The 21898-nt window shown below is 49.1% G+C and overlaps 1 protein-coding gene across 1 annotated transcript in view; it reads left to right on the top strand.

Annotated features, from left to right (window-relative positions):
- Positions 1-21898, top strand: part of LOC130605605 (fibrillin-2-like) — a 95432-nt gene that overhangs the window by 27879 nt on the left and 45655 nt on the right. Inside the window, exons 8-9 of the mRNA XM_057421218.1 lie at positions 13500-13697; positions 15046-15171. Of these exons, the coding sequence (XP_057277201.1) occupies positions 13500-13697; positions 15046-15171 (324 nt within the window). The remainder of the gene's footprint in view (positions 1-13499; positions 13698-15045; positions 15172-21898) is intronic.

Genomic DNA, 21898 nt, shown 5'->3' with positions numbered 1-21898 from the left:
GCATTTCCCTCTTTCCTATCTTGATAACCTGGGAATGGCTTAGAAATGCCAGGAAGCCTCTTACCGCAGCATCCTCATGGAGGGAAGGTGGCACCATCACTAACTTCCTAAAAACTAAGAGAGAAGGGGAAAGAAACAGCTCCACGTCCCTCTTGTGCTGCTGCCCCAGAGCTGGATCAGGGCTGCAGGGGGGGTCTCCCCAGAGCGCAGCAGAGGGGCAGGATCCCCTCCCTGAGCTGCTGCTCACGCTCTGGGGGTGCAGCCCAGCACACGGAGGGGGCCTGGGCTCAAGGGCACACTGAAGCTGGGTTATGGGGATCTTCCCATTGATCAACACCCCCAAGTCCTTCTCCTCAGGGCTGCGTTCCGTTCTACCCTTTGCAAAATGGGTTTTATGGTTTAGTGCTATATTTACTTGAAAAACATTGAGAATTATGGCCAGAAGTGAAGTTTTTTCCATGACAGAACCTTATTTTAGTAAAACTGTTTTGAAGGGAACCCTAAGCCAGCTCTGGTTTATTATAAACCTCATGCGGTTCGATGCCAGCTGCTCCTCCACTATGAAACAGCTCCACTGAGAAACGCAGTTTTCACCAGCTAAGAGGACGGCTCTTAGTGACATGTGGCTTTGCTGTAGCTCATCCAGCCCGTGTGTGCTTGAGTCGATCGGGTTTACACTTGGGCGGTGCGGGTATGACTGAGGGTTTGGCTGAGACGTGCGATTTCTCCCTTTCCTGTTGGCTCAGATGGACATCTCACGACGCCGCGCCGATATGATTGTTGGCAAGGGGCAGAGTGGCACAGAGCAGAAATGAAACTGAAACACGAAGCCAACGTGCAGACTCCCAGAATTAAGATCAAAGCACCCTGGAAATGCTCTGTTTGCTCTAGCCTCTCGCTTTCCCGAGGTTGGGTGAATTCTGTTTAACTTTGCCTCCAAGGATTGGGCTCTTCCTGCCTTTAATGTTTCTTTTTCCAAGCTGGGGATTCTTGGCAACATGATTTAGAGGGTGAGATAGGAATAACAGTTGGTTTCTGGTAGCCCAAGCATCAGTCAGCCCTGCTTGAATCGCAGCCAGCAGAAACAGGCAGAGCTCAACGGAGCTGTGCAATGTTCCTTGGGTTGCAGAAGTTATCGACTGAACCTAACGGTGCAGGTGCCCCATAAAAGGCCTCTGCTGTGGTTTGAGCCTCACATTTATTGGCTGCAGAGAAGGGAAAGCTCTTTAAAAGCCTCCACACGCATTTACTGAAGCAACCTTTCATTGTTCCAGCCTCCTTCTTTGTGCTCTCCTGCAAACACAGATATCGGTTGAGCACTGCAGGTCCATATTCGTTAAGCCCTCTCCTTGCCTTTTCCTAGCACACACGCACGTGCACGTGCAGATATGCGCTGCTTTAGTTATGGAAGGGTATTATGATAACAGCCTTTCTCTTTCCAAGGCTTTGCCTTGCAGGGTTCCATTCCATCCCCTGAACCCAGGCTCCAGCCCTGTGTCTGCAGAGCTGCTTTCTTTTTGCCTTGCTCCCGGGGGTCTGAAGCATTGAGGTTTGTAAATCCACACAGACGTTGGCTGGGTTTGAGAAGAAAGCTGGGAATTTCTGAAGGAAACCTCTGGATACGGCCATGCCAGGAGGGACTGAAAGATCCCAACTGTCCCGACTTTGCATGCGTGGTAGTGGAGGGGTTAGCAGCGAGAGTGGAAGGGGCTGAGCAGGGCCAGACTTTGGAGACATCTTGTAATGTATAAAAAGCTTTACATAAAGAGAGCATTTTTACAAAGCCTTTAGAGATTTGGGTTAGTCCAGACTTGTACAAAGAGACAAAACAAGCTCTCCAGCTGTGTATACACGGCTCTTCCCTGCCAAGACAAACAGCGCGCTTGCTTTGCTAAGAGATGTTAAAAGTTACACTTCTCTAAGAGGCTCCTGGCTGGGCAGCTGGGGAGTTGGCAGCCAGGTGAGGCGGTTGTGACTGCCCCATGTGGGACAGCGAAGGACTTAACCCTTCCAAGGAGCACACTCATCTCCAGGCCTGTCACGATGAAGTCCCAGGCTCACTGGAGACAGGACCACTGTTGGCTTTCTGTTCAGTTTCTCCATTTCAAGCAGCCGTGGTATTGGACATGGTTACAAGCATCCTTGGGAGTCTCCAGTAACAGGAGGCTCAAGCGGCAGGCTTGGAAGGGACATGGATCATCTATAGCTCCATCTATAGCTCTGAGTCTCGCACCTGAAGATTTTTCCCCAAGAAAGATTAATTCGAAGCAGAGTTTGAAAGCCACTGGCTTCATATGGAGGAAGAACAGTTATGCTATGGGAGCACCACCACATCATCCATGCATGGCTGGGAACGTGGCTGAGTACTCTGGAAATTCCTTGGATTCCTGCCTGCATCTCAGTGAGCAGAGAGCTTTTGTGAATCATGGAATGGTTTTGGGTTGGAAGGGGCCTTAAAGCTCATCCAGTTCCACCTCCCTTGCCACTGGCAGAGACTCCTCACCCTAGACCATTTCACCTAAGGCCCTCTCTACAGGTAGTTTAAGCTGGAAAGAAAGCAGGGATAACGTGGTATGTACAGTCATTTCCCTTAGTACTTTGCTGTGAGATGTCTACTGGTAGGAACCAGCTGGGGTGGGAGATCAGACCACACTTAGCCTGTGGAGGAGAGGATGTATTGTAGAATCCACCTCTCCTACTGAAATGGGGCAATTGCTTTGCATCACTGATGGGTAATGTGCAGGCATTGACTTTAGGATGAGTGTGTACAGAGGAGTGATCTGTTCTGCCTCAGACATGTGGACTATGGAGCTATCTGCAGTGGCAAGCACTGGAGAACGTGCCAGTCATCTGTGTTGATGAAAAGAAGGGATTCAAACCCCCCAAATAATCCGATTGCAGATTAATTCAGGGTTTTAATTGCCCTTTATTTTGCTATAACCCTAAAAGGAGATAATTTTCCTTTGAAACAGTAATAAACTACATTCCTGAAGGCTAAGCAACAGCTTCTGCTGCCCTGCACTCAACAAGCCTCATGTTCAACAGTTCAGGGCTCCAGTAAGAGGCTGCTTTGTAATAGAAGCAATCTGACCAACTTCACACTTCATTCAGGAAATACTCCACTTCAGAGGTAAATACCTTAATAGCTGGGTACTCAGAGAATCTTAGCATCATTTCCTCTCTCTACTTGACATCTTCAGGGATGAAGAAGTGGAGAATATATTGTATAACCCCAGCAGCCTTTGGTAACACGAACTCCCATTACATCAGTGTGGGAGGAAAAAGCTGCAGTACAGAAAACATGAATCTGTGGGGAAAGAGGCCCCATTCTGTTTTCAATGGTTTTACAGAAAAAGGAGACATTTGGATGTCATGTCTCTGATCTCACCCTCCTTCAAGCAGGAAGAAAAGGGTTGTGAAAAGGGACAATGTTTGTCTCAGGTGAAGGTGGGGAGGCTCCTCCTGTGTTCCAAGGATGAGGTTGAACTGGGCTTTCTTCCTGTCCAAGTGCCGAGGTCTTCACTGTGGATGCCAGTTGCTACCTCTCATGGAAGGAAATCTTTTCCTTTGGAAAAAGAGGTTTTTAGAGTAACATCCTTGATCTTTGTGGAGATTGCCTGTAGTTCCTCCGGTTTGTCTGGTTCAAAGGGCTCTGGCTATGTCTGCATGTTCTCCTCCTCTTAATGGTGCAAGGTTAACCAACAGACTCCTGGGGTGATGCTCTTCAATACAAACACTGAGCTGAAAGCCAGCTGTGCTCCTGAAGCCTTGCATGGTTGTTCCCAAGTCCCATATCCCATGAGAGCCTTGGAAGGGGTTGTGTCCATGTAGAGATAACAGCAAACTTTCACCTGGCATCCAGTGCCTGAGTTCTGGCTCTTCATCGGCCGGCGCAAGAAAACAAAGCCCCATCACTGAACACAGAGCTCCAAACACATGGACAAAAGCAAGGATGGGAGCCGCAGAAGACCCTAGATGTGCAACATCCATGGAAAAGGCAGTGAGCTTCTCCTGTTCTTCCACAGTCCTCACTGCAGGGCTGTTCTCTTTCCAAACCCATGGCCAGGACTGGGTTGGTTTGAAGTGAAAACTTACATGAATCATGGTTAGGTCTAACTCTGGCAGCCATGTCTAAAGGCAAGACAGATCCACAGTGATCTCTACTGCTCCCTCCAGCCGTAGCTTGTCCACTGACAGACATCCCCTGCCATGTATAAACAGAATGCACGATCCAAAACCCCGTCTTGTAACATACAGATGGATGCTCATGAGTGGCTGAGCATAAACTGCATTTTAATCCGCTCGGATTTCCAGATGGTGGGAATATTGCAGAATACCCCATTATTCTTGCTTGTGAAGCATCTCCAACCCCCCTCCTGAGGAGACTGAAGAGTGGCTTTGTCTCAGCTTTTCTGTTTCCTCTTCATAATGATTTCTTCTCTCCCCCCCCCTTAAAATATTCAGTCTAATTTGGAGGCTTAGGAGAAAGGAAACAGCCCCACAGGATGTGTCTGAGCCCCCTGGGTGCATGCAAAAGCCATAGCAGGAAGCAGGCAGCAGTAATGTGGTCCCTTTGCTCACTCCTCTCTTAACTCAGGTCACAGACTTGAACTCCAAAATGCTGCTCCTAGTGAAGTAATCAGGAGGGCTTTATGGATTTCATACCTTCAGCTGGAAGCTCCCCCGGAGCCCAGGCACACACAGGCATACATCATGCTGGCGAGAAAGGGACCACAAATAGTTCATGGGAATTCAGTGCTCTCTGGGATAACCCAGAGAGGATTTTAATCTCAGCCTTTGCATTGCAAATGAAGATACGTCAACAATCTCTCTTCCATACAACAGGCGGTGCCTGAGGTCCACGTCCGTTGTGAAACAGCCCAAACCCAGCTCTTCTTCTGAAGGAAGAGCAACACACAGTCCCAGAGGAATGGAGAGATCCCAAACCCATGGATTGAGATGCGGCTCCTTGAGTGCCCTTTGCCTGACTCTCCCCATGCATCCCCTGAGCTGCAAGGCTGCCCCAGGGAGCCGTGAATTCTTACTCATTCCTTGGATTTCAGTTCTCTGGGATAGGGAAAAGGTAGGGACAGCACTGGCTGTGCTGGGTCCTTCTGCCATACCCACTCAAAGCCATCGGGCCACTTGCTGGACATTCAGCAAGCCCTTCATCCTATGAATTCCAGATTAACCTTGATATTCCTTCAGTCAAACCTCTCCTGCAGGAATGCTCTTGGCATCTCCCACCCCCCAGATGAGCTTTGTAATAAAAGGCTTGTGCTTACAAAGACATTTCTCATCCCTGTTAGAAACCGGGTGTTCAGCTGATCTTTCCTAGTCCTCTGCTAATACAGATGTTAAGACATAAAGCAGAGCACGTAGCTGGGATATAGAATATATGATGTAGATATGTGGTGGAGCTCCTTCTCCTCAGCCTGCCTGCAAAGATGGGGGAAAACCTCCCATTTCTCTACACTGTGGTAGAAAAAGCATTTTGAGAACTGTGGTCCAAAGAGCTCTGGCATCTCCTGCTCTACATCACCTGCACCTATGTGGAAAGGTCTGGCATAAACTGCCCAAGGAGTGGGTTTCAAGTCTTTTCTCAGCTGTAAGTTGCCGTTTTCCTCCTGCAGACAGGTTTCCTTGATGCAGTAATTGTAGTTCTGTAAAACCACATTTCCCTCTGACCTCTGCAGAAAACCAGTCGGAGGCTGCTGGGAATGCTGGTGGATGGAGCCACATCCTGCACATGTAATTTTCCTGCGTGCCCATGGGCTTTATGGTCCAATCCTTAATGAGACAATCACTACTTTTCCCAGCCCATGTGGGCAGCACTCCCAATGCACAGCTTCTTGATACCTTGGTTTGTGGCTTGGTGCTCAGCATGTGGCTCAGGGGCCAGTTTGCTGTGGACAATGGGAAGCAGCCTCTGGAATCAGAATGAATTGCCTCCAGAGCCCTGCATGGAAACAGCATTCCCAAGATTTACCTTTAAAGATGACAGGAATGTTTTAATGGGAGTTTCCCAAAACTGCTTATCCTGGGTACAAACCTGTTTCAAGGTGAAACAGGTAAAATTTAGCAAAGGTACAATTAATAGCAAAGAGGGTCTTTGCAATGAGATGCTCGAGTCAACCTTGTCCAAAACCAAGCTACTTGCATTGCACTGAGAAACATGGGAGTGTTTGAATCAGCTGTAGCTGAATGAGCTGAGGAGGCTGGACCATCATGGGTTGGACCTCCTTGTCTGCAGCTGACACCTCATTGCCTGCTCTGGGTTGGGCAGGAAGGAGACTGCCTCATCTTCTGACTCTCCATCACTCTTGGATGCAGTGACATTCCCACTGCCTGGAGGAGTGTCCATGAGCAAGCGTATCCTGCTGCTGTGGAACCTGCCGATCCCTGTGGAAGGAAAGTGGCACGAAGAGAAATGCTTCTTTTCACATTTCACATGAATCTGAAGGCTCTGCAAGGTCTGGAAGCAGCGCTCTGCAGGTGACTGTGAGGGGTGCAGTGGAGCATCACGTCGCAGAGGCTCAGTTGAGCACATTTGGAGGTAGACCCGTGAACGGCTGCAGTTCCTGTGCACTGACACCAACCCAAGGCTCTGCATCAACTCTGTTTTCTGCAAGCCCGTGAAGATGGATGAGGAGGAATGCAGACTGGCAGGAGAAGCATTGCTTGGTCCACATCTACTGAAGGCATTCAGCTCATGGTGGCACAGCAGCTCCAGGCCTGGCCAACTAAGCAGGGTCCGTGTGCCCCATGAGGAAGAGTCTGGAGCTCTCAAACCCCTTTGCCACGCCGAGCACCTCCACTCCTGCGCATTCATCTCTGCCCTAGCTGACCAGGCAGTGATTCAACAGTGTTCCGAGCCCATGGTCTCTTCCAGGCTGGAGCACACAGCATGCTCCAACACTTCCAGGCATTTTCACAGCTTAAATTTGGATGGAGCTGAGGAACAATTCCTGCCCCAGAGGGTGCTCAGGCATTGGAACAGGCTGCCCAGGGCAGGGCTGCAGTCACCATCCCTGCAAGTGTTCACACAGCGTGGAGACGAGGCCTCAGTGCCATGGGTCAGTGGTGGCCTTGGCGGTGCTGGGAATGGTTGGACTGGATGGGCTTAAAGGGCTTTTCCAACCCGGTTGATTCTGTGATTCTCTAAGTGCTGGGACTACCAGCCCCATGTTGCAGTGTGTGCTTTGTGCCTCAGATGCTGCTCGCAGTGGAGAGCCCTCAGAGGAGGGCTGTGCAGGGAGCTCTATCTCAGGTTTCATCAGGCTAAGACTTTGACAGGAAACTGTAAAAATAGGACAGGAAAACTTAAAAAAGTTCTCCCTTTACTATTTCCTTCGAAGATGTTATTTCAGCACTCGGAATGTCTGGCCTCAGAAACCGCCCCGGCCAGCTTTTCCTTCTCTGCAAAAGCCCAAACAGTTAAACGTGAGGAATGTGGCTGTGTTTGCATGAGGTAAGGAAATGACTAGGTGGAGAAAGTATTCCATGAGAAAGGAGCCCTTGACGGAGACCCTCGTGCTGTTCTCCCTGCGTCCACCGCTCCCCCTCCCAGCAAAGCTGTCACGTAGGAGGCAGGCTGAGAGCCTGAGCAGACACTTGGAGCTGTGCTGTGTGACTTAGGATCAGCATTCGCTCGTAGTTATAGCCATGTAAAAGCCCTGCAGTCACAGTTAGGGCAACAGGAACAGGCACAGGACTTTCTGTTGGCTCCTCAGTTGGTTGGTGGCTTTTGGATGCTGTCTTTCCCCATACATTTGTGGTGTCTCTATGGGCAGGACATGGATTGCTCCGTTAAGCTTTTAATTTGGAAGCTATCGGCTCTCCCAGCAGGTTCTCCATGGGCTCCCTAGGGAATGGCCCCGCCACAAGCAGCCAGTTTGTGTGGGAATCTCTTTGGGTAGAAGCTTGCAGAGGGATGTGCCAGGTCAGTGCCTTGCCTTGATTGCGTCTTGCCCTTTCCCAGAGCCGTTTGCCTTGCTCCAGAAGTCTGGAAGGATGCAGACAGGAGGAGGTGCCAGGCTGTGCTGCCATGGCCTGGGGGACCAGCCTTGTGCTGATGGAAATAATTCATTAACCCAGCCAAACTAGATATCAGCCTGGATATCCCCTGCCCTTGCTCTCCTCTGCTGGAGCTTTTAGAAAGCAACGTGGAAGCCTGCCAAAGCCTGGGGCATATGTTGGAGTGACCTCATCCCAGCGAGGTCTGTGGCTCCCTGGGGATTGCTTACAGGCAGCGTTTGTCCTGAGTGCTTGGAGAGAAAGCCTTCAGCAGCGGCGTTGTTTATTATGGGAAGGAATTGGATTTTTAGCAAAGAAAAATCTCCCCTTCCTCGCCGCTCTATTTATTTGTGTTGTGCAGAAGGAATTCACCCAGCCCACGGCCGCGCTCGGGAGGGGATTCCAGCCAAACGGTGCTGGAGAAACGGGAGGCTGCAGGATGGGGTTGGGGGTGCAGAGGAGAGCTCTTCAGTCCCTTCACCTCTGGACTCTGCTTGCGCGGCTGGGTCAGGCATATTCGTGCCTCTAGGACTGTGTTTTAAACAGCAAGGGGTTGTTCCTGCTTTTCCATCTTTACCCTGGGATCTGAATTCCCACTGCAAGCGCTCGTTTAGCTGGTGACACCCCGCTGGATGTTAGAGAAGTGGAGGAATCCTTTCTCTTGTGAAAGGTGTCCAACAAAACGCTTCTTTTCACAAGTTCTTGGTCAAAACCTACAGATTTCCACAAAGGGAAAAAGAAGAACCAGTTAACAGGGGGAGGAATGTTAATTTTCAATGCTTCCTCCCTCCAGCAAAGCAGTAATTTGAATTGGATATGAAATAAAGTTGTAAATGGTTCGGGTTCAGGCGCTGTTTCAATTCAGGTGGTACACAACACCCTTGTTTAGGGAAGTCTTCAGCTTGGGGCCTCCTTCAAAGGAATCAGCCTGGATTTAACATTTCCATGCAAACTAATGGCACTGAATATCCTAGGGAGCCATTCCCTACCAAAGACAGCCCTTGTTTTCATTTAGCACTGGGCAAACTGAGCAATAGAGGAGGTGCCTTCCAAGTGTTGTCCATAAATGTTTGATAGCCTCAGAGTGGTGATTTTAAAGTGTCTGCAACTGATTATTCTTTTCTAATGACTCCAAGCTGCATTTCTTCTCTGAATTATAGCCATAGCTGGCTATAAAGAGAAGTGCATCATTCTTTATCACCTCTTGGAGGAGCTTGGGCAGGCTCTGGCAAGGTGAACTTGGGTTAAGTAGGGTAGGCAAAGCCAGGGCAGCATCCATGGTCCTCAAGTGGTGGACATGGGGAAGCTGTGAGGTTCTGGATACTGGTTTGGCTGATCCTTAATGCACTTTAATGTCCCAGCCCTTCCAGCAGGACTCCATGCAGCACGTGGGTGAAGGCAGATGTCCTCAGCAACCATACAGTGTTCCTCCACTTACATCCTAGACGCTCATTAGGAGAGTTCAAAATGTCTACAGGGATATTTTCAGGAAGCTGCTCGCAAGTGGAATAGCGTGGCTCAGTGTAAGAGCATGTGTAATGGCAAGGATCCCACCCATTAACTCCCCAAGGCTTTGCGGCTTGGAACTGTCAGGGATTCATTAGCTATAGGGGTGCCTAACGATCTCCATGACAACCCGCCAAACATGGGAACTGGGAATGAGGTCTATTCCCGTTAAGCTTCCTCTTCTGAGCACATCTGGGGCCTGCGTTGGCTGCAGGGTTGGGTAGATAAGGTTCACAATGGCCCCACCATTGCTCTGCAGCATCTGCAGAAGTCGCTAGGATAGGGGAGGTGATGCTTCAAAGCCATATGTGGAGGGAGGCTGGGGTTTGACCACAAAGAGCATAGCAAAGAGTCAGATTTCTCATGGTTAATGCAAACATGTTAATGCTTCAGCTCTGATTCTGTGGTGCCTTTTGCCATGTGAGGGCTTTCTCTTCTTGCTGGCTGCTCAGGATGAGTAGGCATGAAGAGTAACCTAATCTAACCTGATGGTGACAAGAAATCTATGATTCTAACTGTACTTGGAGAGGTTAAGTCAGGCAGTGATTGATTTTTGCAGCTACAAGTGATTCTAAAGGCCCAGGTACGTGTTAAAAGTCTCCTCCATAGAGGTGAAAAGATTCTGATGCCCAAAATAAAGCCTGGTCCGGTATTTCTTACAAGCTCTTTAGTGAGAACTTTACCTGCAGATGGAAAGGTGGAACTCATCCATACCCTAACACTGGGCACTGTTATTGGAAGGCTGAGGAAACAGGAAGAACTCTCAGCTTTCAGCGAGGAAGCCACCTTGTCTCTGCTCCTCTAAGAAGTGTACCAGCAAAGACCAAGTTTCTAAAGGAGAACTACCTGTGACAGGGTTCCTGGAAAGGGGGATCCCAAGCATTGACTGTAAATGGGCTTTAGACACCCAAGCGTGCATATTTCCTTAATAAAATCTGATTGGTGCCCCATTAAAAATTTAATCATTTCACCATTAAAATTAGCAACAGATGGGCGGTGGAATGCAGCCAGGCTTTCTGCATTCCAGACTGCAATTTCCTTGGCTTCCTTCCCTCCGAAGAAGTAATCTACATATGAAACTCTATTTTTGTCAATTATTTGTTTAAAAAGGGGGTGTTCTCCCTGTGCTTTCGTTATCAATCTGGAGGAATGCTTGCTGCAGCGCGTCCAGCCTCGGCGGGGTGACGTGGGAGGTGCGAGTTTACCCTTTTCCTCTCTGTACGACTGAGTTTTGGGTTATACAGTTATGGGATGTGAGTTTCTAGGAGCCCTCTGTAGGTAGACACCACAACGACATCAGCCACGTGTTCTCCATGCTGCCTTTGACTTGGAAAGGGGGAAAGGAAGGGGTTAACAAGGCTTCAAAGCAGCTCAGATGACGTTCACAAGTAAGCACATGGGTACTGCCACGTTCAAGCAGAGCTGAGCTGAGTTTGTGCCTCAAAGCTGTCAGTTCCCCTATGCTGATAGCTGGGGACAGCATAGGAGCAGAGCAGCCCTTTATGAGCCTCCTCTGTATGGCTTCCCTGGGCACCAGGCACCTGCAGCTCACGATCTATGGCAATCACATCCTCTGTTAGGAGAGTTCCTCTCATGGAGAACCACTTTCCTCTATTTCTTTTGAGCCAGCATCACTTCTCTGCCTGTGACACCTCCTGCTTCTGGCTCTGCAAGTGAGTCCATCTGCAACCTGCCTGTTCCTCCTCATGATTTCCACTTCCTCCAGCAGTTCCTTTGCAGGCTGGGGATGTTGTTGCCCTTGTTGCCCTCCTGAGCCTTCCCAATTCTGCTGCTTTCTGATCCAGCCTCAAGGTTGACGTTTTGAGCAAGAGCCTTTCAGTTTTATACATAAGAGACAAAACAACTCAAATGTTGTTGCTTTCTTTCCTAGGAATAAAGTAGAACAAATTAAAGCGTTAAACTTGGTGTGGCAAGGAGACCCTAATGAGGACCATGTGCTTTGGTACCTTGTGAAAATTTGGGTCGGACAAAGAAGAGGATTATTTGGTAACTCCTTAGTGCAGACACAGCCCGCATTTCTGGTCTGACTTTCAAATCCCTTTTATACCCACGTAATGGCACAATCATTACCCTTTTTCTTCTCAGATCCTACTTGCTCTTTACACCTCGGTGCCATCCACAACCAGACTTCTTTTGACACTCTCATTTTAGTTTCAAAGTATGGCTGTGCTTCCCACTGCTCAAGGAATACAGTTCAGAGGAGCATTAAGCTGGGAATAAGCAATTATTGCACTCATTGATTCTTGCCCAGAGACAGAGGAGGATTTCTCGTATAGCTTATGCTTAGCCTGATGCCAGGTGGGATAATGATAACCCAGATGAACCTCACACAGTTTTTACTCAGCGCTGCCACAGGACTGAGGAAGGCACATCAGCACTGGCACTGGCAGTCTAAAGCCTGCAGTGATTTCCAGGTGATCTTTTAAAGCCCAGCATTAAGCCACTCTCTCCTGGTTTCATGCAAATGTAGGTTCTCCAGTGTGGCTGTCATGCAAACATACCCTATGGGAGAAAGCTTTCTGTTTCAAACCATCAAGATTATGTTTTTTCTTGCTTTTTATTCTTTGCACGTGTGTGTAAGGGTTTAACTAGAAGGAGCTGATTGCAAAGATCATGCGTGGAAAGACTTATAGCTGAGAATTTGCAGGCCAAGAAATGGAGCTTGCTTTTGGGCAGTGTCTATATTACACCAGGACATTTCTGGAAGCAGAACTATTCATCTTTACATGTGATGCTCATGCTGCCCAGGGCTCGTGGCTGAGGTATAACCACCCTCCACACAAGTCTTTTGTTGCTTCACATGTCAAACCCAAATGTTCCACTGCAAAGAGAGCCGTGGGTTAATTTGGGGACTGATTTGGGTTCACAGCCAGTTACTGGGCACTTCAACATCAAGATTCCCTAAGCAACTTTGCAAAGCTCAGCCAGACTATGTGAAATAGCAGCTCTTTGACCAACACCGAACATCCTTAGGCAGTTAATGGGGAATTTTCTGGTCTGACAATAACGTGGTTAAAGGTCCTTTTTCCAGCCGCAGATCAAACACTTGCATGCAATCGTCTATTCCCAGGCGAAGGAAAATCCCTCTTGTTTCAGAATCTTCTTTCCTGATGAATGCCTGCTGTGCTAATATCCCTAATCAAGGGTCATGAGAGCCCAGACAGTGGCAAAGCCACATTCCTTAGTGCAAACAAGCCCTTCAAAATATTCTTGGCTTTAAGGGGTAGGAGGATCCTTGTTGGGAATGGGAAACAGGCAGCATCTGGGTTTCAAAGATGTAATGAAAATTGCCAGGGGACCTTTAAGAGTTAAACCAAAGAGATTAATCACAGTGACATGTATAACAGCAGGAGGCTGACTTTACACAGGCTGTCAGAGAGTGTAGAAATCCTTTTGTGGCATTTACAGTAGACATCATGGGGAAAGGTTTGGGAATCCTTTCCCAGAATGTTTAATGGGTGAGAACTGGGAGTCTTACTCTGCAAGCCAAGCAGAAGTGGTCTGACAGCAAGACACCTCCATCATCCTCATGTTTATGGTATACAGGCTGTCAGGCCCTAAGGCTGTCCATGAGAGATGCTTGTACCATGTCATCTCCATAGGCATCTTGGCCCCTAACTGTAATGAAGAGTCATTGCTTTGCTATCCCCAGCAGTTGCTTCTTTGTCTGACTTCATATCTTGGGTTCATTCGAAGGCCAGTACTTAAAAGGAGTGTCTCAAGGCATTGAATAAGTATAGCTCATGGGAAAAGGCTGAGGGAGATCAGGAAGAGCTGGCTTGGAGAACCTCTTGGTGATGACATGAAACGTACAGCAGAAAGAAGGTCACCACCTCCAGTACTGGGCCCTAGCACCTGTGAGGCTGTGCTGCTAGGCAGGGGAAGAGACACCCTGTGTTGGATACAAGCCTTTTTGTGTCTCGATCTAACCTGTGGATGTTGTTGCTCTCCCTCAGACTATCGCACTGGTCCCTGCTTTAGCCAAGTGAATAACCAGATGTGCCAGGGCCAGCTCAGTGGGATCGTCTGCACCAAGACCATGTGTTGTGCCACCATTGGAAGGGCCTGGGGTCACCCGTGTGAGATGTGCCCTGCTCAACCGCACCCCTGCCGCCGAGGTTTCATTCCCAACATTCGGACTGGAGCCTGCCAAGGTAAATGCCATGAACGTGTAGAGGATGTTCCCTTACCCTTCCTGGTGGGCACTGACAGGGTGAGTGATGAATGCCTGCCAGGAGCCCCAGTTCAGAGAACAGTTCTCTCTGTAAGCTTCTCTAAATCCATCATGAGATGTCACAGAGCATCCCCATGGACCTTGGGTGTCTCATGGGATCATCTAAGATTATCACAGCCCAGTTAAAGAGTCTCACCATGCTGTGGTTCTCAGGTGACATCCTCCATCCCACAAGATGTAGATAATCAGGCTAGTGTTTCTCCCAGTTTAAACCTAAGTTGCAGCCTTCCATATGGCCTCTTTTTGTGGTGCTGCTTCTGTCCCAACACTGGAGCATGATCAGCACTCGTATTGGGTGTCTAGTGCTCTGTAAATTGTATTGGTTCAAAATGGAAGCTGTGACTCCTTCAAGATCACACAGGCAACTACAATATATATAAATCGCTTAGAGGTTGCATCCAGGGTCCAGGGCAACCAGGCAGTAGCAAGTAGCAGAATGGTCCATGGAGCTCCCATCAATAGATACCATTGGCAGCCTCTCTAAGGGGTTGCAGGGGTCTCCGTTCAGAGTTGCATGAATTCCTTTCTGCATCTGCAACTAACTTCAGCCTTTACCTGCTATGGTCAAAAGCCAAAATTACCATCCAAATCCCACAGGACAAAACTGGGAAGGCTGAAGAGGAGAACTTTCTCGCTGTCTATTGTAATCTGTGTTTTATGGCCCCAGTATCTTCAGGAAGGCTTGGCCTATTTAGTAGATTTGTCACTCACTGTTAGTGCAAGCAGAACTGGAGTCTAGATCAGATCACACAGGCAGCGTGGTTCTGAGCAGCAAGTACTGAGGTCTTCCTGAGATGCTTTGGAAAGCATGGTGTCCCCTCACTGACGTGGACACCATGGCTGCAGGATGAGCCTGGGACAGAGCTGAAGAGCAAAACCCAAGTGCATAGGTTCCCCCCTCTGCCCTGTGGCAGATGTTGCTCTCTGAAGGCTGCAGGAGGACATCCCATCAAGCCACTTCTCAACCCAGCTACCAGCCTGGAACTGAACCACGAGGGGGTAGACACATGGATGTTTGCTTTGGGATACTTTACTATACTCTTGTTCCCCTCTTGCTTAAGTAGATAAGGCAGCAATATATTTATGCCCATTTTCTGCCCTTCACCTTATTTCTAATGTGATCTGATGGGCAATTGTGTTATGAAACGTAAATCCATGTACTTTGAGCAAAGCTGCTTCTTCCTCATAGGGTTCTCACCACGATGGGATTGAAAATTCATGTGTTGCAATGGCTTCACTTCCTAAGACCTTTGCTCTTCTTCCTGTAGATGTGGACGAATGCCAAGCCATTCCTGGCCTCTGCCAAGGTGGAAACTGCATCAACACAGTGGGCTCTTACGAGTGCAAATGCCCAGCGGGTCACAAGCAGAGCGAGACCAACCACAGATGTGAAGGTAGGACCGCAACCCCCTGCACAGCTTCAGCAGCCTGCTCAGCACAGGGCTCAGGATACATGCTGGGAGCACGAGGGCCATTCAAAACTGAGCCTCTCTGCTCCCAGGGCATCTCCTGGCCTGGCAAAGTAGAGAAGTGAAAGAGCTCCCATGCCAGCCTTGGTGTTAGCTTCCAATTAGGAGGGAGTACGGCAGGCATGAAGGCATGATAGAAAACGTCCTGCAAAATGCATTTCTGATCTCTTTGCCTGCTTCCCAGAGCCCAAGGCAGTGAGGAATGGAGCTTGCCTGATCTCTTGGACTAGGAAGAGGGCTTTATTCATGTAGGTGTTTTCTGAAAGATCTTTTAATGGCAGCGCAGGCTCATTGAAGAGACGGGACCTCTGGAGGGCTTTAGATCTTGACTTAGATCAGGACTGGCTTCAAAGCTCTATCAAAGCTCAGCCTGAGCCTTTCCTTTTGAGGCTCTTGTCCCAGGGTTGCACCACTCTCCTGGTAAGGAATATTTTCCTTATCCACCGGATATTCATCCTTTAGCAGCTTGCAGCTTGTTGCCTCTGATTCAATAGAGGGACTGGAAGGAAGGCAAAGCAGGTGGAGTCTGACTAACTGGGATGGTGATGGTATAAGGCAAGCAGAAATGAAATCGTGGCCCTCAGTGTGCTGCAGAAGGTCTGATTCCATGAGATGAGGGTATGGAGCAAGTCAGTGCAGAGATGCTTCACTGAACTGGTGACATCCTTCCAAACTGACAAGTTGGACAGAACCTGAGCCTTGTCCTTCAGTACAAAGCAAGGGCAAACGAAATGCCAGTCAGCATCCTCTGAGCATTGATCCTGTGAGCCAGTGGCCTGGTACTGTCCCGGTCCCATTGGGGAAGCACTCCTCCTTGCTAGGTCAAGGTTATCTGCAGACAGCCTGCCTGGCTTGCCTGGCTTTCTGGTTACTCTGTAGGATGCACCTCGCCCATCTCCAATGGTGGTGTAAATAGGGGTGACCTTTCCAGCCTCAGCGTCTCTTGGAAACGATACAGTGCTTCAAAGTGCTTTGGGGGGTGAAGATTTAACGATGTTAAGACTAGTCGTGGCAGTTAAGGGGGATCTCTGGTTCTGGAAGCCCTGGAACTGCTCTTGGACTCAGGATAAGTTGGTCCACTGTGTTACTCAGTTAAATTCAGGACTCACACGGTGAGACCACTGTCTTGGTCCATGCCATAAGGCACATGCTGCTGTGGTAAAGTGTGGAGCACAGGCAGGATGAGGCGCAGTCGGAATGCTGAACATTCATAGTGCCACCAATCTGAGCCCTCTTCATGAGGGTCTGCCTCTAGTTCCCTAAGGTGCAGTCTCAACATCTCCTTTGTCACTGCTTGGCGTGTCTCAGAGGTGTGTGATGGGAAGGACACGCTCTCCCCAAGCCTTCCACAGCAGGACCTTGCCATGCAGGCTGCACCTCTCAGAAACAGGGGAGTAAACATTTGTTGTGTTTTCCAAACATCTGGCAAATGAAAAGGAAACCAGCATTAAACTTTTCCTGCCTTGGTTGTTAAAGCTCTTTCCCACATACCCTAATGAAACCCTGCTGCCTGTGTTTGGCGTTTTAGGGATAAAACGTGTTCATTGCGCTGGTGTGACTGCATCCCACCTAGCTGGGCTTCAGGAGCTCCACTTCCCTAGCATTCCCCTCCCAGGCTCTGTTGTAACCAAGACATGGGGTGACAAATGCACTAGAGAACATTTGAAGCAGTCAGCATCACAGCACCCCACCCCTGTGGCACTGTGGGTTTGACAGCATCCATTGTCTCATGGTTGCCCAAGGAAGCTGTGAATGCTCCATCCCTGGAAGTGCTTCAGACCAGGTTGTGTGTGTGTGTGTGTGTGTGTGTGTGTGTGTGTGTTTAAGGTCCCTTCCAATCCAAACCAATCTGGGATTCTATGTTTTCTTTTCCCAACAGTCAGTTCTCAGGGAAAGGAGCATCACTGCTTCCAGGTGACTGTTCCCATAGCCTCACTTTCCTGTGCTCCAGACCTTTCCTGGCTAGGATAACTGTAGTAGTCTCTGTGTCAGTGCATTCCGTGTGACCTGGATTCAGTCCTTCCGAAAAGCTTTTCCATAGTGAGACCCAACCTACAGAGGTTAATCCTTCAGTGGGGGACGGATGCTCTTTCATGTCGAGCAGACATCTGTGTCTGTGGATCTTCCTTGGCAGGATGCCACGAGACTTTCTCAAGTTAACAGAAGAGTTTCAATGCTCCAGCATCCAAGGACTTGGAACTCGTGGAATCCAAAGCATTTTACGTGCGTCTCAGGTGAAGAGCCTGCTCCCCAAATTCAGGGATGTCCCATGCAATTTGGCTGCTTGATGGGCGAAGGCTGGACTGCACTAGAACCTCAGGACACAGAAAATCACTCTTGCCTTGCTCTGCCTCACCCGTGCTGGCTGGGGACCAGGCAAAGCACATATGAGATCAGTTTAGCTGGAATCTCCTATATGGCAAGATTAAAACCAATCCATTGTCTGAATCTGTCATCCAGATGCGAGGGGCCTCTGCGTGGGTCCCCACTTCCCAGAACGCCTGCAAAAGCAGCATGATGTGGCCATAAACAGCTTCCTTTCACTCTCCTTCCTGGATAGCCATAAAAAGAGACATCTTCAGCGTCTATGGTGTCTGTTCCATCACTTATCTTAGCTCAATTGCTAAGGAGACCACCAAAAGAGGATGCTTTTTACTGACCCAGAGGTCCCTCTCTGCAAATGGGATAAGCATAAAGGCTGCTCTAAACTGACAGGGTTGAGGTTGTTTTAGAGACACAAATCACCAGCACGTCCCCACCAGGCAGCCAGAAGGGGAAGAGGTTATTTGGGTTATCCCTGTTTCCCTGTAGGACATACACCCCCTGTAAGTCACTGAAGAGCAGAATAGAGAGCCAGCATCTTGTAAGGGCTTCCTCTGATGCTAACACTTTATAAAGACAGGAAAATCTGGACCCTGTCTTGGTGTTTGCTGTGTGCTTTTGATGCATCGGGAGCACTGTTTGGTACAGTGGATAGAGCACTGAATTCCTGCCCTACTGAGATTGTACTGCCAAAGTAGCTGCATCCATCCAAGTAACCTCCTCACTGAGCCAAGGGTGTGCATCAGAATAGCATAAGAGGATATTTTCTTTACCCAGGTATGCTCCAAGCCTAAACCCTCAAAGCTGCAGGAGTTCCCTTGTTGAGCCTGTTTGCACTGAATTTATAGCTGGTGAAAGGAGGGATGTCTCAGCTTGCGCTGAGACCATCCTGCTTCAGGAAGAGGAGATGGTTTCCTCTTGTTTTGAGACTCCTTATCCGAGCCTAGCATCCAGGAAGTATTAAAACTAGATGAAATGTCTATGGCAAATTCTTCCCTAGTTCCCAGGAGCTTGTCTTTTCTGCTTAGAAGATTCCTGCTGGGGAGTGAGGTCAGCAGATGGGATTGCATTTGAGCCAAAGGTCAGAGCCCATGTCACTGGCTCTGCTGATGAATGATGGCTCCCTTATTCAGGCAGCAGCATGTGCCACTAATCTTCTTTGGGGCTGTTTATTGGTGGGAAAAGGCAGGAGTAGAGATAATGTTGTTGCTTTCCCATGGTGATACTTATCTCTTCACACAAACGGCACCTGGAATTAAGGCTCCGTTTGAATCCCTCAAGTATAAAGATGCTTTTCTTATGCAGGATCTTCTACGCTGATAAGAGGCCAGCTCAGGCCCCATCTCCCAGGCACGTAAGGGGGCTGCAGCTGGAGGCCCTGGATGAATTTTGGTCAACCCCAGCAGGCAGATGATGTCCTTTTGCTGTCTGCAGCACATGAGAACGTGTGCACAGCATCAAGTTTGGATTTGACCCTAAATATCCTCCATGTTCAGGGCCGCTCAGTTCCAGGGTTAGTTCCGTAGCGCATCCCTGATGAATGGGACACTTCCAAATAGTGGCTCATTTTGTGCCTTTGTTCATTGTATTCCGAGGCAGCTCGAGGGATCCAGAGCTCCTGAGTTTGGGGCTGTGCAATGTATAATGAGACATTGCTGGCAGGGAGAGCAGTGGGGTGGAAGGGGAAGGATCTCTCTTCGCCACCCCTGGACACAAAGCCAGCTTTGCAAGTGCCAAAGGGCTGCATTTTGTGCTGTGTTGGCATGGAAAGATGAGCAAGGAGGGAGGATGTTGCGAGCTCAGGGTTGAATTGACAGATCCTGTGCCTGGTTTATGGGGAAACTGGAAAAGAGCAGGATCTTGAGGCTTGCAGGGGAATGGGAAGTGTGTGAGCACTGAGAGAAGGGCATGCTTATATCCAATGGATAACGCTGCTGGAAGAATGGAATTGTTAAGGACACAAAGCCCTTCTGGCACTAACTGCAAAATGGGGAGAGGAATCATCAAAGCTGAAATCAGACACATCCTCTGATACAAAGACCTTTATCAAGCAGCCATAGGGAAGTGAGGGGCTGTTACACAGGGCGACGGTTTGAAGTTAACCTGGCAGTAGCTGTCAAAATGACACTGAAGGGAACATTTCCATGGCATGGAGTTAGGGGTGGAATCACTGAATAAAGCTTTTTCCTTCCATCATTCTAATGGCTCTCTGCTGAGAATTTAGCTTCTTTTCTCAATAGCCCTTCCTCTACTGTATACAAAATGCTAAGCCAGCTCTGTTATCAGGCAAGTGTGGAATGCCAGCACCTCACCCAGCACGCTTCCCAATACCCCAAAAGGAATGAGTGTCTCGCATCCAAAATTGTTCCAGGATGATAAAATACAAGGTACAAATAAGTACATGGGGAAACACCAGGCCAGGGAGTGGGAGGCACTGCATGCTCAGTGCAAGCTGTCCAAATCCAGCCAGGCTTGAGCCTTCTGGACCATCTTTGGCATCTCCAGAAGCCAGATTCTGTCGAGGAAGGCCAAATCCTTCAATCACAAATCTCTCCTCTGCTCACCCCTTTCCATTTAGCATCAATAGGGTGACAAAATAGATGCTACTTAATGTCCCCACAGGCTTCTCTTTCGTCACCACCACCCCAAATCCCCAGCTCCCTAGTGAAAACAAGGCTCTGTGTTTTTCAGCCTGTTGAATCGCAGTCACGGCTCTGAATTGGAGGGAGCCTTCCTGCTTTTCCACGAGCAGAGGGGAGGCTGGCCCCCTCTCCTCACAACTGGAACATGATAGCCATTTTATTAGCGAGTTTTCAATTTGCTTACAAAGCGTCCACAGAAGAGCTCATTGTTTGGATCCATTCAAAGCTCCTTTCCATGGGTTTGGTGTGGTTTGGAGCCTTCCATTACCCTCCTCTGTGGTTTCTTTGTGCTTTCTGGAAGGGAAGGGTCTGAGAGTCCCATGTGCTGCACGAGAGAGGGCTGATGAGGCATGACCTCTGCTATACGTGACACAGGGATGTTTTCCCCATCAAGCCCTGTTTTCCCAGCGGATGGAAGGGTTGGGGTTTCACCATGTCTATGGGCACCCGTGGTGGATGGGCTTCGCAGGCTGCAGCTCTCCTTCTGAAGCTCTGTAGCCTTTGGCTTCCAGCACTTTCAGCCTTCATGATGAGGCCAACTCCAAGCCAGCGCCTTGGAGAGCAGATCCAAAGTCAACGTTTGCACTGAATGCTGCCGTTGTCTGACGAGCAGAGCACGTGGGATATTGCCTTAAGTTTTAACAGAGGGTTGGAAAAGTCCTGGAGTAGCCAGGTTGGAGCTGGAAGGGTTCCCTGCCCGGAGCTGGGTGTTAATGAGAGCTCTACGTACCCGCTCCCACTGTGTCAAGCTCCCCACAGGCTTCAGCTCTGAATGAATCAAAAACTAGGAGACGCTTTACGAAGAGCAAATAAAGAAGGCAAAATGTGGTGGGGAAGAGCTAAAACAGTAACGAAGCCCAGAGCTCAGTTTCTCAAAGTACAGGATGTGCGAGGAGCCTTGAGAACCGGGCTTCCTCCCTCCGTCTTGCTAGCACTGCCCTCGTGAGCTGGGATTGTCAAGGGGGAAAAGAACGCTGCAGTTTGATTTAACCTTTTGAATTGCCTCTGGTTTTCCTTACGAATGGAATGCCGTTGCTTCCCCCCACGACACTTCTCTTTGGATGACTGATGCTATGTCATGAGTCCCGATGCAGTAAGATGCCTGCCCGTCAGCTGGCCTCCAGATCTCTGATACAACAAGCTTCAGGCGGGCTCTGCAGGGGTTTTTAAGCTGCTGTTTCGAATAGCACAACCAGCTTTTGCTTCATAAAGCTCTTTCCCTTCCAGTGCTCTGCAGACTGTAACCAAACACAGGCCTGTAATTAAATGACAGGGCAGGCTGTGGTGATAAAATCTCTTTCACTGCAGGGGCCCAGGTGGGGGAAGTGTTTTCTGAGGATTTGCATTGCTGCCTTTGGAGGTTTCGAGTTGTGTCTGTGGGTTGGGAGGGCTCTGAGCATCAAAGAGCTAAAGGAGCACTGCAAGGACAGAGGCCATGCCTCTGCTGCTTGCACAACCTGGTTGGAACCTTTGACTGGTTGAGTTCCAGGGTTCCTAAGAAGCCAAACAGGAATGCACCTTGATGTGTGGGTGTACAACGTGCCCTATGCACTTGGGCTTCACGTTGTGTGTGTTGAAATCGGGGTTTCACTCAGTCCCGCAGGATTCAGGGCTGCAGCCAGAGGGAAAAAGAAGCCAATTGTGGTTGTAAGAGGTTGTGTGAGCAAGGAGGAGGGATTGAAGGGGAT

Source organism: Pezoporus wallicus, unplaced genomic scaffold (genome assembly GCF_028554395.1).
Source record: "Pezoporus wallicus isolate ANWC-B61680 ecotype Strahan unplaced genomic scaffold, APGP_CSIRO_Pwel_v1 scaffold_14062, whole genome shotgun sequence".
Taxonomy (NCBI): Eukaryota; Metazoa; Chordata; class Aves; order Psittaciformes; family Psittacidae; genus Pezoporus; species Pezoporus wallicus.
The sequence above is the reverse complement of the archived record's forward strand: the minus strand, read 5'-3'. Positions and strand labels throughout refer to the sequence as shown.